The sequence below is a fragment of the Leuciscus leuciscus genome (genome assembly GCF_965113295.1).
Source record: "Leuciscus leuciscus genome assembly, chromosome: 8".
Lineage (NCBI taxonomy): Eukaryota > Metazoa > Chordata > Actinopteri > Cypriniformes > Leuciscidae > Leuciscus > Leuciscus leuciscus.
The window spans coordinates 40286307-40299692 of NC_138732.1; the positions used below are offsets into that span (position 1 = coordinate 40286307).

Sequence of the window (13386 nt, forward strand, 5' to 3'; positions counted from 1 at the left end):
CAGTAGAATTTTTCTTTATCAAATATTACATGCACAAATACATTTAACACACACACACACACACACACACACACACACACACACACACACACACACACACACACACACACACACACACACACACACACACACACACACACACACACACACACACACACACACACACACACACACACACACACACACACACTAATAATTTATCCAACTGACTCTAAAATGCAGATGCAGAAAAGTATTTGCTTTATAGACCAAACCTGAGAAATCGGCACCATCTTGTAAAAAAAATAGAAAACATTTTTAATTTTGAAGCCTTGCCAACAGAACAAAAGTCTATTAACAAAGACTGCATCATTTAATAGTTTTAATGGATTTCAATGGGGACATTTTTGTCCTTAAGGTCCTGAGTGTAAATAGTTTGTGTACCCAGTGATTTATGAAAGGAAATGAGGGTGAAATAATAAAAATCCAATAAAAATCCAATTCAAAATTACATTAAAATTAAAACCGGAAAGAGACAAACATGTCCTTAAGGAAACACAAGGGTTAAGTCGGCTCTAAACTTTACATTGAAGTGTGATTGATCAATGAGACCCTTTGATTACAGTGTTATTATTGAAGCATAATTTGCAAAACTGTATTAATCTAGAAGCAGAAGCAGATTTAACTGTGATTTTCTGCTGTAATAAACAGTTTAACTGGTAAGATCCTCAGAGGAGAAGTTGTGCAGAAACTACATAAGAATGGAAAGACAGTCTCTGTGAAGGATGTCCTGAATCTGCACAGACAGTCTTTAGTTACAGGATCAGAGAATGACACTGTTCCTCTGTCATAGTCCAGCTGAACTCTCACACGCTGAAGCTTCTGTTTAACAGTGAAGACAGTGCGGCGTTGCTCTGGGGAACGAGAGATGTATTCGCTGTCCATGTACACTACATGCCAGACATTAGACTTAAAGAAATCCAGTCCCTTCCTTTGGTTTGATGCTGTTGTTATTCCAAGAATCCAGTGTGTACTGTCTCCAACCTCCACATCCCAGCAGTGTGTTCCTGAGTTAAAGCCCTCAGATCCCAGGACACATGGATAACAGTCAAACCTCTCTGGATTATCAGGAAGTGTTTTATCTCCATCACTGAGCGACACACTGGTCAGATCAGCAGAGAGTGTGAGACGAGGAGCTGCTGTGTTTGGATCCAGAGTCAACGGAGCTGCAAAGAGAATAACATCAGATTACAGGATGAAATATGAAGTATTAGAAATGTAAATGTAAAACACATATAAAGACTTTGTTGAAAGAGATCATAAATCATGCTATGATAACAGTGGTCTCTCAGCAGAGGTGGGAAGAGTAATACAATATTCTACTCAAGTATTTGCTCAGAGTAAAAGTTACTGAGTTAGTTTTTCACAGCGGGGGTGTGGTGGGGGACTCTCCTGTGTAACGGGATGAGATTTTCACAGTATGACAACGTCTCCGAAAATATCACAGTTTCTGGTATTAATCAATTATTAAATAAATAAACAGTATTATTAAATGATGTTTATTATTATCATCATTTAAAATGACAGTTAAATGAATGAAAATAGGTTTTTTTGGTTGAACAAATGCTTGTATTATAACAAACTCGAAACCATCTGTGTTTTGTTTATTAAAATTTCAATAAAACATGTCTAATCAACTAAATTCAATAATTGATTATGAATTAGAGTAACAACTTATTTTTAACATAAATAATGAATTAAACTGTTTAAGAATAATAGAGTCCTATCAAATGTATTATATTATCAAAAACAGTGGTAATCAAATGAAAACTTAAACTTTTATCCTTTTATTTTTGGGAGAAGTGCTGCAAAACAGATTTACTAAATTAAACCATGGACAAAAAACAAACAAATATATATATATATATATATATATATATATATATATATATTATTTAAATAATGTTAAAATAAATTGTATTTTTATTGTTGTTGTTTTTATTATTTTGAGAAGTACCTTCTATTATAGGCGTACAATAGTAATATATTTCTGTCATAATTTCTCCTAGTTAAACTTTTATTTTGACGGGTTGTTGTGAATGTTTCAGATAGTATTTGACTGGTTTTTCTCCAATATAATGATGGAAATGCTCATTAGGCGTTCTCTCAGAGCAGCTCTGGAAATGTTCATGTATTAATATCCTCATATTGTTTATGAGACGCTGAAAACACCATGAGCGCGTCGAGTACTTGAGTAGTAGAAGAAGCGGCACATCTCATTCACACAGAGACATGCAGAACAAGCAGATTATATATTTACATAGCACTCTTTTTGCACTTTAATATTCACAGTCATTGGATTTATTGCACAGCTCTACTTGATTCATCCATCAGTTTGTGTGTTTTACGTGACATCTGCGTTATGTAAATGCCATTTTCATGACTGGATTCTGGAATTCCCTCTGAATCACGGAAATCATTCGGCCTTAAGTTATTGGGACATGGGTCATTACTGGGATTCGGTCATATTTCAACTTGGAATTATTTTTTTATTTTTTTTAACTACATATAAATCATTTTCTAAATAGCCCACATCATTAGGCACATTTTAAACCTCTAAAAAATCATATTTTCCCACCTCAGGCATTTGAGACCTTTTATTCATTTCAGTGTTTTTTTGTATTTAAACACATTTTATTCTCAACCCTGTACTGGACAAAATGGACTTGGTTTAATTATATTGGTTTTATAGTAAATGTCATATGTTTAACTTTGCTTATATATATTTTTTATGGAATATCACCGGCAGAAATTAACTTTCCCATTAATAACAAAAATGTTCTATTCTTGGGCTAATGTTCTATATTTTGGCCAACATTTGTGGATCCTTTCAGTTTAACTGAATCATTGAAGGTCAGCAGCAAGTACATTTGTCAATAAAGTGAGATTAAATGCATAAAAATGTTTGTTTTATTTAAGATATTTAATTATTGGAGGTTTACGTGGTTTTCTGATTTCGCATTTCATTGATTTTATTTTAAAAATTGTGAGGAATTCTGATTCTGTTTTTTAAAATCATCGTACCCGTTTATTTCGCACTGGTAGGACAATCTGAGGTAAAGTTACTTTTTACTGTAAAATCACACAGCCATGGTCTAATAAGAATCTTCGGTAAAGTTACACTGAAGTATTTTATGTGGAAACCATAGGTGGAAACAGACGCGAATCAGAAACCGGCCTTTGGACCCTTTCTGATTCGCTGGACCCTTTCTGGTTGCGTCACGACTTAGCCGAATAGTTCCAAGTTTAGGTTGCTAAGCAACACATAACGTTAGAGCAACACACACAGACAAACGCTGTATTGTGAAAGACAAACGCTGTATTGTGAAAGACAAACGCTGTATTGTTATCGAAATACAAATAGTAGTCAACATGTTACATGGGTTATATTTCATTAACCGATGTATCACCGCTATATTTGAGAGAAAGCCCAGCAGCTCCACAGATGCGCCCGCGCAGACAGGTAACGTTAACATTAATACAAATCAAAACTCACATATATGCAGAAATAAATAACAGTCCCATGTAAGTTAGCTAAAAAGATGTGGACTGGACAACGATGGCCCAAAATCATGTGTTGTGCCGAATTTCGTCCAAAATCTGGCCCGAATCTGGGATCCAAATGAAAATGTATAACTTAACGTTATTCCTAATGATTTTTTTTTAATCATGGTTCATGTAACGTTACCACAAATCGGTTGCATTACCACAGTTTAACCATGGTTTTACTAACGTATCTTGAATTACATTTAACGGAAAAGTTACATTTATCCTACCATGCTACTGTAAAAGTTGTGGCAGCATGTGAGTTATGCTTAACAATCATAAAAGTATAACTTAATCGCAGCCGGATTCTGAGTCTGACAATGTCATTCGTTTTTGTCCAAGGCCATAGCAAGTGTTATTAGCTTGGGGGGAAATAACGTTACATCTAGTGAAAGGAAATTTTAAGTCCATGTCCAGCTCTAAATTGTAAGAAATGTATATCTTTGATTTCAAACTACACTTAACAATAAGGTTCATTTGTTTATTATTTATATTAACTAACATTAACTAACGTTAATCATGAGCAAAACATTTGTTAGGCTACTGTAGGCCTATTTGTTCATCTTAGTTAATAATAATACAACTTTTAATTGTTTGTTCATGTTATGTCACAGTCAGTGCATTAACTAATGTTAACAAATACAACTTTTGATTTTAATAATGTTTTAGTAATTTCAGAAAATGGTGTAGAAGTGCAGTTCATTATTAGTTCATGTTAACAAATTTAACTAATGAAACCTTATTGTAAAGTGTTAACGTTACTGATTTCATGATAGCTAACACTTTAATGAATACATAGCCTACATAAAATTTATAACATCAGCATAACTAAACATGAATTCCTCATAATTACCTACTTGATTATCTGTTTTGTTTGGTAAAGTAAATAATATTTAGTAATATTATCATAATTTCCCTATTTTTGTTTGATGTGTTATGCATTCTAATTGTATCAACGTCTTTTCATTGGTAATGAAGAGAGGCTCTCTGACCGACTGCTGCTCCCCATCGAGCGAGATATTCCAAATAATTGTGAGGAAATCATTCAAATATATAAAAACACAACAGACAGACGACGGGTACTGCTTTAAATACAGTTTTTAAAAAAGGGCTCTTTTTGGTCCTTCCGCCCCTGCCCTGGAGGAGGTCTGTGCACACCACTGTTTAAGCCTAGTTGTTCTACAAACATCTACAAAATAACAACAGAAAGACAAGTTACCATTTAATGATACAGCCAAATAGTGTCCTATTATTCTAATTGAATTTATTGATCAGATTGAAGAATTTTGAAATGAAAGATGAAGCATAGGCCTACATTTAATAAAATTACGGGGAAAATGCCCTTTATAAAGGTAGAAAAAATTATTCTGATAAGAGTGTATTAAGGAAATGTAATTTTGCCTAAAGAAAAACTTTTATTTGAAATACATTTTAATTTTAAAGCAGCCTACTTCAGTGTGATATGCTATACCATCATGCTTAACACAGAGAATTTGAATAATTGTAATGATCAGGTGCAGAAATCTAAATCAGAGAATATCATAGGTTTGAGATTTATCTAAACTGAATCAAGATCGGAATAAAACCACAATAATTAAACTGAAATTGTAAAATTTGTATCTAGCAATAGTAAAAGCAGAAGCCTATACCAATTATTGCACTATGCTGTCACTAAACTCTATAAACTCAATAAAATAGTGTTTAGTTAGGCTACCAAATGTTCTGACAATCACAATAGCCTACACTTATTGTTTGTGAGTCTAGTTATTACCACTCTGATTCATGTCAGTTTCAGCCTGATGTTTCTGATGTTCATTTTAATTTTTCCTTAGGCTGTATGCAGTCTGAAGGCATGAATAGCAGCAGTGCTCAGCCATCGACCAGCATTATTTTGCAGCGTTATTATGCTGCGTTATTGAAGGAGTCTCTTAAAACACCCGGACAGGAGCCGACTCCAGCCTCAGATGCGCTTGAGACTAATCCACAAACACCTGAACCGTCGACCAGCGCTGATCCACAAACACCTGAACCGTCGACCAGCGCTGATCCACAAACACCTGAACCGTCGACCAGCGCTGATCCACAAACACCTGAACCGTCGACCAGCGCTGATCCACAAACACCTGAACCGTCGACCAGCGCTGATCCACAAACACCTGAACCGTTATCGCCTGAAGAAGAGCCAGCAGACCGTGAGTGTCCAGTTATCATGCAGTGCTGTAGTCTAGTTTTATGTAGCGAGTAAACAGAGATTTCTACACCCTTAGTTCTAGAGACAATTCAATATAGCAACAGCCCCCTGCTGCTCCGGTTACGTTAATGAGAACATATATGCTACTTTTACTTACAGTACAGGTATCACGTACCACTGGATTCATGTCCATTTCAATCTCTTGTTCTGGTTTTGTTTGTAATCTCCACTCATACTGGCTCCTCACCTGATCTGCACTGGTGCGTTCAGTCTCATGCTGTATGTTAACACGTTGTTGCTGTGTGTTTTTCAGTGAGCTTATATGAACCCTTTGAGTCTCTTTATGAAGTGGGAAAGAAACAGGGATATGATGATCGTGTCTATGAAGGAATTAGAAGATCGGACGGCCAGAAAGTATGTTGCTCTTTCTCCATAACCAAACGTTTCATCTCTTGTTTCCTTCTGTGAACTTTGAGTCTTGCCATAAACATCAGTGTTGACAGTTTTGATCAAAAAGTGCTTAAAAAAATGTAAAGACTTGATGATCATGTTCTCAAAATTGTCTTTATTTTTTAGGTTGACATCAAATTTGTTGAGAGGTGCAGACTTTGGGAAACATTGGTAAGTTGACAAGACTTTTATTCTTCATGAAATTCTCTAGTAAGAATTGGTTTGTTAAATTCGGTATGGAGATAGTATGAGATATAACTGACTTACACAACCAAAGCCTAGAAGCATCTGTTATAGAGTTCATGTAAAGTTTTCCCAGTAGCTGTGTTTCCATCCAAACGTGAAGCAAATCTTTTTCACACAAAAAAAAAAAGTGAATTAGGTGCGTTTCCATCAGGTTGTTTGAGCGGACGACGTGGTATTGGGTAATCTAGTAACCAACAGTAAATGAAACACCGTCAGCAAAACAGTAGTGATGCGTGTCGTTCGACTCAAGGGGCCCTATCTTGCACCCAGCGCAATTGACTTTGTACAGCGACGCATGTATCATTCCTATTTTGCACCCGTGCACAGCGGACTTTTCCCTCCACAGATGCACGTCGGTAAGTTAGGGAATGAACTTGCGCTCCCGGGGGCGGTTCAGTGAAAAGAGGAGGCGTGTTCCGGCACAAACGTTCCCTGGTGCTATTTTACAGGTTTAGAAAACAATTCCGCCACTGACCAGGAAAAACCTCGTCTAAAGTCAGAGGCGCACATACACTTTGCTTCTCTCATCTACACAGACGCAGCACTTCTCATTTTTAGAAAACCATTAGGGATGCACCGATGCATCGGCTGAACATCGGTAACGGGCGATATTTGCCTCGTTAACTGCCATCGGCCATCGGGAAATAAAAATGAAATTCACCGATGATATGTGTCATGAACGCTGTGCTCAGGAGAAACTTTTTTTCCCTCTTTTTATTTGGGCGGGGGGAGATACCGAGACGGAAGAGGGCACCCGCGCACTCTCCTCAGTAACTTAAATTAAATAAAGAAGATGGCGGTCGTGTGGCAATATTTTACAGTTTCAGAGAAAGATCAGCGTTTTGCAGTTTGCAATACGTGTTCCATTCAAATTTCAAGAGGGGGGGCTGTTAGAAAGTCATTTAACAACCTGGGATCCCCCGCGATACGTTCTCACTTGCGCTTGAATAAGGCCAGCGACAGACTGGCTGCGTGGCGTGAGCGTCTCAGCTGCGTGGCATGTCCGTTTTTATTTAGGCTCCCATGTTAACAGGTTGGAGTTTGCACACTGCCTGCGTGAGACACGTTCTTACAGAGAAAGTGCATGCCTGAGCTTGTGTTTTGGGTTAAGCTGCGTTGCTTTGACATTGTGGAAAATAGAATAATAGAAACAAAATGTATTAGCCTTTTTACCCGTTATTATCAATCTAAATTAATCTCGTTTTTAATTGAACTTAATTTCGTTTTTCTTTATTTAAATTTCGTTTTTTTCTTTATTTAAATTTCGTTTTTCTTAATTTAAGTTTTGGTTTTCTTTATTTAAATTTAGTTTTTCTTTATTTCTATTTAGTTTTTCTTTATTTAAATTTCGTTTTTCTTTATTTAAATTTCGTTTTTTCTTTATTTAAATTTCGTTTTTCTTAATTTAAGTTTTGGTTTTCTTTATTTAAATTTCGTTTTTTCTTTATTTAAATTTCATTTTTTCTTTATTTAAATTTCGTTTTTCTTTATTTAAATTTCGTTTTTCTTTATTTAAATTTCGTTTTTTCTTTATTTAAATTTAGTTTTTCTTTATTTCTATTTAGTTTTTCTTTATTTAAATCTACCCTTTACTGTGTCAGTAATTTGTTAGTCAGAAAAATATTAGACTACCTTAAAAGTATTGCTTAATTTAACAGACCTGTGTGTGTGCGCGTTTTATATCACTAGTCCAGTGTCCGTTCTCGGAGCATATAAGCCCTGCCCGCGTGAGGTGCGCCGCTTCCCACTCGCGCTGTTCTGTAGCTTACTAAAAGTTTATTAATTCTGAACGTGTCGTGTCTCGCGTGTCCGTCTATATTGCACCAAATGCGACACTGCACTCCCTTGTGAAGTCGGTTGGATGAACGGTTCTCGAAATAATAAAAATGCAAACGGACATACAGACACATAGAGATTCCTGCCTTTATTAGAGAGAAGAATATGTTCAGCACCCTCTCTCTCCGAAGCTTCGAATATTCGATGTTCATTACTAACGAAGCTTCGAAGCTCAAAAAATGGTATTCGGACCAGCCCTAGTAGTGTGATCAAGAGCCGAAAGACTTGTATGTTTCCGTGGCACAAAAGAAGGAATAAATAACAAAAAGAAAAAACATCGGCATCGGCCATCGGCCAAGTTGTTATGTTAAACATCGGTATCGGTATCGGCCCAGAATTTCCCAATCGGTGCATCCCTAAAAACCATACATTATTACAAGGAAAAATATTAACACACGAGGGAAATCATTGTGGTGTCCATGAAGATGTGAAAAAATAGGCATAAATCTAGCTTACACATTTACCCAAATTATCATACGCCTGTTTAACCGAAGCTAATTTGGGTGTGTTTCTCCATCCCCAATGTCACTTCTCTGTGTGTTACGGCCCTGACGAGAACGTCGGTCTCCTCTGCTGTGAACCGCTCCTGGTGTGCATCTGGCAAATCCGCCGTTATAATAGCATCCGCCATGGAACAAGCGCGCCTGCTCTTAAAGGGAATGTGAGATGACGCTCTGATTGGTTTATTTCACGTTACGCCCAAACCACACCTATGAGTAATGAAGCTACTTCAGACCAACACATTTTAGATTTGCGTCAGGCACAAGAGTCATTTATCCCGCCGGTATAATAGCAACAGCGCCCGAGATCCGCCCACAGAGTTACTTGCGTTTCGCGTTTGATACTTGCATTTCAGATCGTTAAAATAGGGCCCGATGAGCGACTGCTTTAAGAGAACGGTGAGAGTCGGTTCCCGTCTGAGAGCTGTTTTCCCTTTTTGTATTTTTGTATGTTAATACAAGTAAGGATAATATGATTATCCTTTCGCTACACTGCTCAGCCACACGACAAGTAGTCACTCGCTTAATGTTATTTTGATGTGTTTTCATCCTTAATATCAGGTCAGAAAACAAGAGCAGTAACACAAGCAAACGAAGTAGCATTTGAATGCAATTTTGTTAACAGACAACTTAAAGACAGAACGTAGAAGTTTGTAAAGTGAAACTGTCATATCGAGCAGGGACGACCTTTAACAACTGTATAAATGTGGTCTGTTTTAAGTGTGATGTGCTTACAAGGGTTTTATTTTCAATAGTTTTCAATATAAATCAAATTAATTTGGCAAATGCATTTCCATCTCCCAATAATGCATTAATCCTTTTTCGCACAAGTCAAAAACCACCTCAAGCGAGTGTGTGAACTTTTTTTGTGACTTGAGGGATTTTTTTCTCATTTGCCGTTCTTCAAAAAGTGCATAAAAACAGGCTGATGGAAACATAGCTGATGCTTTCATCTTTTATTTCTCTCATTCTTTAATTGGCGATTGTTTTGTCAATCTCTTTTCTTCAGCCTGAGTTTGTTCAAGAGGGGACTACATTGATGAAAATGCAAAAGGCTCCAACTTGCGACCATTTCGTATGGTTATATGAGGGTTTCATCTCGAAAGACCAAAGCATCCTGATACTGGAACATCTTCCTGCCTATGTGACCTGGACTGAGTTCATCACAGGAAACGAAGGGCGCCTGACTGAAGAGACAGTGAACCGCATCATGAGCCAAATCTTGGCTGCACTGCATCACTGCTCGGAAAATGATTTTTTATACCCACTACTCAAGAGATTGATACTGATCAACCCAGAAACCCTGCATATAAAATATGCACACATTGGCGAAAAAGACCTTAAAAGTGAGTTGGCTTTTTGAACACAGATCACTGATGACTGGTGATGACTGGTGATGTTTTACTAAACACTGGAAATGTATTGCTTGCAGGAATTGAAAACACGGAGGAGGAGAATTTGGCCTACGAATACAGTGCTCTGTTTGTACTGGCATGTCCGAGAAAAGGTAAGTTCGATAACAAGAACGAAGTGGAAATAACATTGCTTGGAAAACATATAAAGCTCTGACAACATAAAGTGACAGTAAATGTCAAACCTTGTTGATGAATGAGCAAAGTGTAAAACACGGGGGATTGATTATGAATGTTAGCAGTGATTAAATGTTCATGTCATAGTAACAGCAACAAATGCTTTGTATTTCATGATAACATTCACCTTACGTGTAGCCTACTACAGAAAGGTCAAACGTGATTAATCCACTCTCTTCTGAAAACTTTCACAGAACATCAGCTTGCTGCTGCAAAAGACTACTTGACTTCAGAGAACATGACAGATCATCCCTGGATTGAGGATTTGCTCATCGAATTGAGAAAAAATATTTTTTTTTGTTTACTCAATTCACTTTTAAATTATTTGTGATAGAACAGACTCAGACCTGCCAACCTGTATGTATTTTGACCTCAAAGTGCGCTGGTACGATTTGTCACTCTAAACTACGCTAAAACCTGGTGCACGCGCTGTACTCAAATCAGTTCGTCCGATCGTAGCGCTGCTTCATTCCCCAAATAGCAAGCCAGGATGATTGACACATGCGTAAGGCTCATGATTGAAAAGAGACAGCAATACAGAATCCCGCTCGATCCCCCTTCCACTCCCGCCGTCTGATGGATTTCTGAAGCGAGGACAGGACAGTAGTCTCGGTGCTTCTGACTCCTTAAGGTAAACAGGCTGGGGGAGGTTTGTCGAAATATTGAATTTGAGTTTACTTAAAGGACAAGTTCGGTATTTTACACTTAAAGCCCTGTTTTCAGATCGTTTCTGATGAAATACAATGGTTAAGATTGAAATTTGGACAAATGCTGGACCCGAGAATTTTCGGTTTCTGTGGTAACACCCCCCCACCTCCACAATGGTTGCTTAGGTGCACCTTCCTAAAATGCATTAAACTTTCGTTTACAAAGACGTGAAACTCTCTGATATGCTCACACAAAAATCGCTGCAAAAGATGCTTTCCAACAGGTTTTATCGTAGTTTTTCATCCAATACAAGTCAATGGAGTTGGACAAAAACTACGATAAAACCTGTTGGAAAGCATCTTTTGCAGCGATTTTTGTGTGAGCATATCAGTGAACACCCCTGACCACTCGGTGAGTTTCACGTCTTTGTAAACGAAAGTTTAATGCATTTTAGGAAGGATTATTCCAGTGCACCTATGCAACCATTGTGGAGGTGGGGGGGTGCTACCACAGAAACCTAAAATTCTCGGGACAGCAGCATTTGTCCAAATTTCAATCTTAACCATTGTATTTCATCAGAAACGATCTGAAAACAGGGCTTTAAGTGTAAAATACCGAACTTGTCCTTTAAGTAAACTCAAATTCAATATTTCGACAAACCTCCCCCAGCCTGTTTACCGTAAGGAGTCAGAAGCACCGAGACTACTGTCCTGTCCTCGCTTCAGAAATCCATCAGACGGCGGGAGTGGAAGGGGGATCTAGCGGGATTCTGTATTGCTGTCTCTTTTCAATCATGAGCCTTACGCATGTGTCAATCATCCTGGCTTGCTATTTGGGGAATGAAGCAGCGCTATGATCGGACGAACTGATTTGAGTACAGCGCGTGCACCAGGTTTTAGCGTAGTTTAGAGTGACAAAGCAGCAGCATTTGTCCAAATTTCAATTTTAACCCTCATTTGTGCTTTGGGGTGTATATGACCCCAAGCGACTTTTCTTTAATAAAAAAAAATGGTTCCCTTCATCTCAGTGGAATAAAACTTTGTCACTTTTTCTACATTATCTATCTATACACACACAAAAAAACTGGGCTTGATTCGGTTGTTCTAAAGGTATGTAAAAAAAAAAGTCACACTCATGACCTTTGGGGTCAATATGACCCCACATTGAAATGAATGGGAAAATCGAAAAAAAAATGTTTTTTATTTTTAATTTGTCAAAAAAAATATATAAATCCAGAATAAATCTTAAAATTTCAATACCACAATGAAGTCCTGGTACTAGAGCACAAATGCAATGTGGAACGAACATGATCACTTGCACACACACATGCTCACGCACACAAACACACACAAACAAACACACACACACAGGTGTGACTCCAATAGAAAGCATTTTTATAGAAATTGACAAATAAAATCAATAATTCCAGCATAAATCTGAAAATTCTCACACATAAATGAAGGCCTGGTACTAGAGCACTAATGCAATGTGGAATGAACATTATCACAGACACATATGCACCCACACACACACAGACACAAATACACACACACAGACAGAGAGAGGTGTGACTGCAATAGAGAGCATTTTTATAGAAATTGGGAAATAAAATCAATAATTTCTGCATAAATCAAAAAAATTTCACACATAAATGAAGGTATGGTATGAGAGCACAAATGCAACGTGGAAAGAACATGACTACACACAGATAACATACACACAGAGAGACAAACACAAACAAACAGGTGTGACTGCAAAAGAGAACATTTTTATAGAAATTGGGAAATAAAATCAATAATTCCAGCATGAATCTAAAAATGTTCACACATAAATGAAGGCCTGGTACTAGAGCAAAAGAACAATGTGGAATGAACATGATTACACACACACACACATGCAAGTGCATGCACACAAACACACACAGACACAGGTGTTTACTCTTCACTCCTATTCCTATCCGCCTATAGCTGTTTTTTTATTTTTTTATTTTTTACTTTTTAAAAATTAATTTCTTATTCTAAAGTGAATCATTTTATACATTTTGATTATTGAAATAATATGTAATGGCAATCAAGTATTTTCTTTTAGTGGCAACTTATGTGACATTATTGCAAATTTATATAGCATAATTGCAATAACAAGACACTTCAAAAGACCTCAAACAACAACAAAAAATATTCAAAACTTTGACAAAACACTGATTTAATGTATTTTAAAATGTTTAAATATATAATTCATAAAAAAAACTGCTATAAGAGCAATAAGTCACATCCAGAAAAATGAATGGATCTCTATGGGGCCTCTGCTGGAAGTATATGGTAATTACACTCTGGCTAAAACT

The 13386-nt window shown here is 37.0% G+C and overlaps 2 protein-coding genes across 2 annotated transcripts in view; one reads left to right on the forward strand and one right to left on the reverse strand.

Moving 5' to 3' along the window:
* Positions 1–278: 278 nt before the first annotated feature.
* LOC309505013 (zinc-binding protein A33-like) overlaps positions 279–13386 on the reverse strand; it is a 136280-nt gene continuing 123172 nt past the window's right edge. The window contains exon 6 of the mRNA XM_082178365.1: positions 279–1205. Coding sequence (XP_082034491.1) covers positions 661–1205 — 545 coding nt within the window. The 3' untranslated portion in view covers positions 279–660. The remainder of the gene's footprint in view (positions 1206–13386) is intronic.
* LOC309505039 (uncharacterized protein) lies at positions 5422–10728 on the forward strand (the record flags this gene model as incomplete). Its single annotated transcript, XM_082178403.1, has 6 exons — positions 5422–5777; positions 6090–6190; positions 6353–6397; positions 9818–10154; positions 10241–10315; positions 10592–10728. The coding sequence occupies exons 1-6, from the start codon at positions 5423–5425 to the stop codon at positions 10726–10728; spliced, it is 1050 nt and encodes a 349-aa protein (XP_082034529.1). The 5' UTR covers position 5422.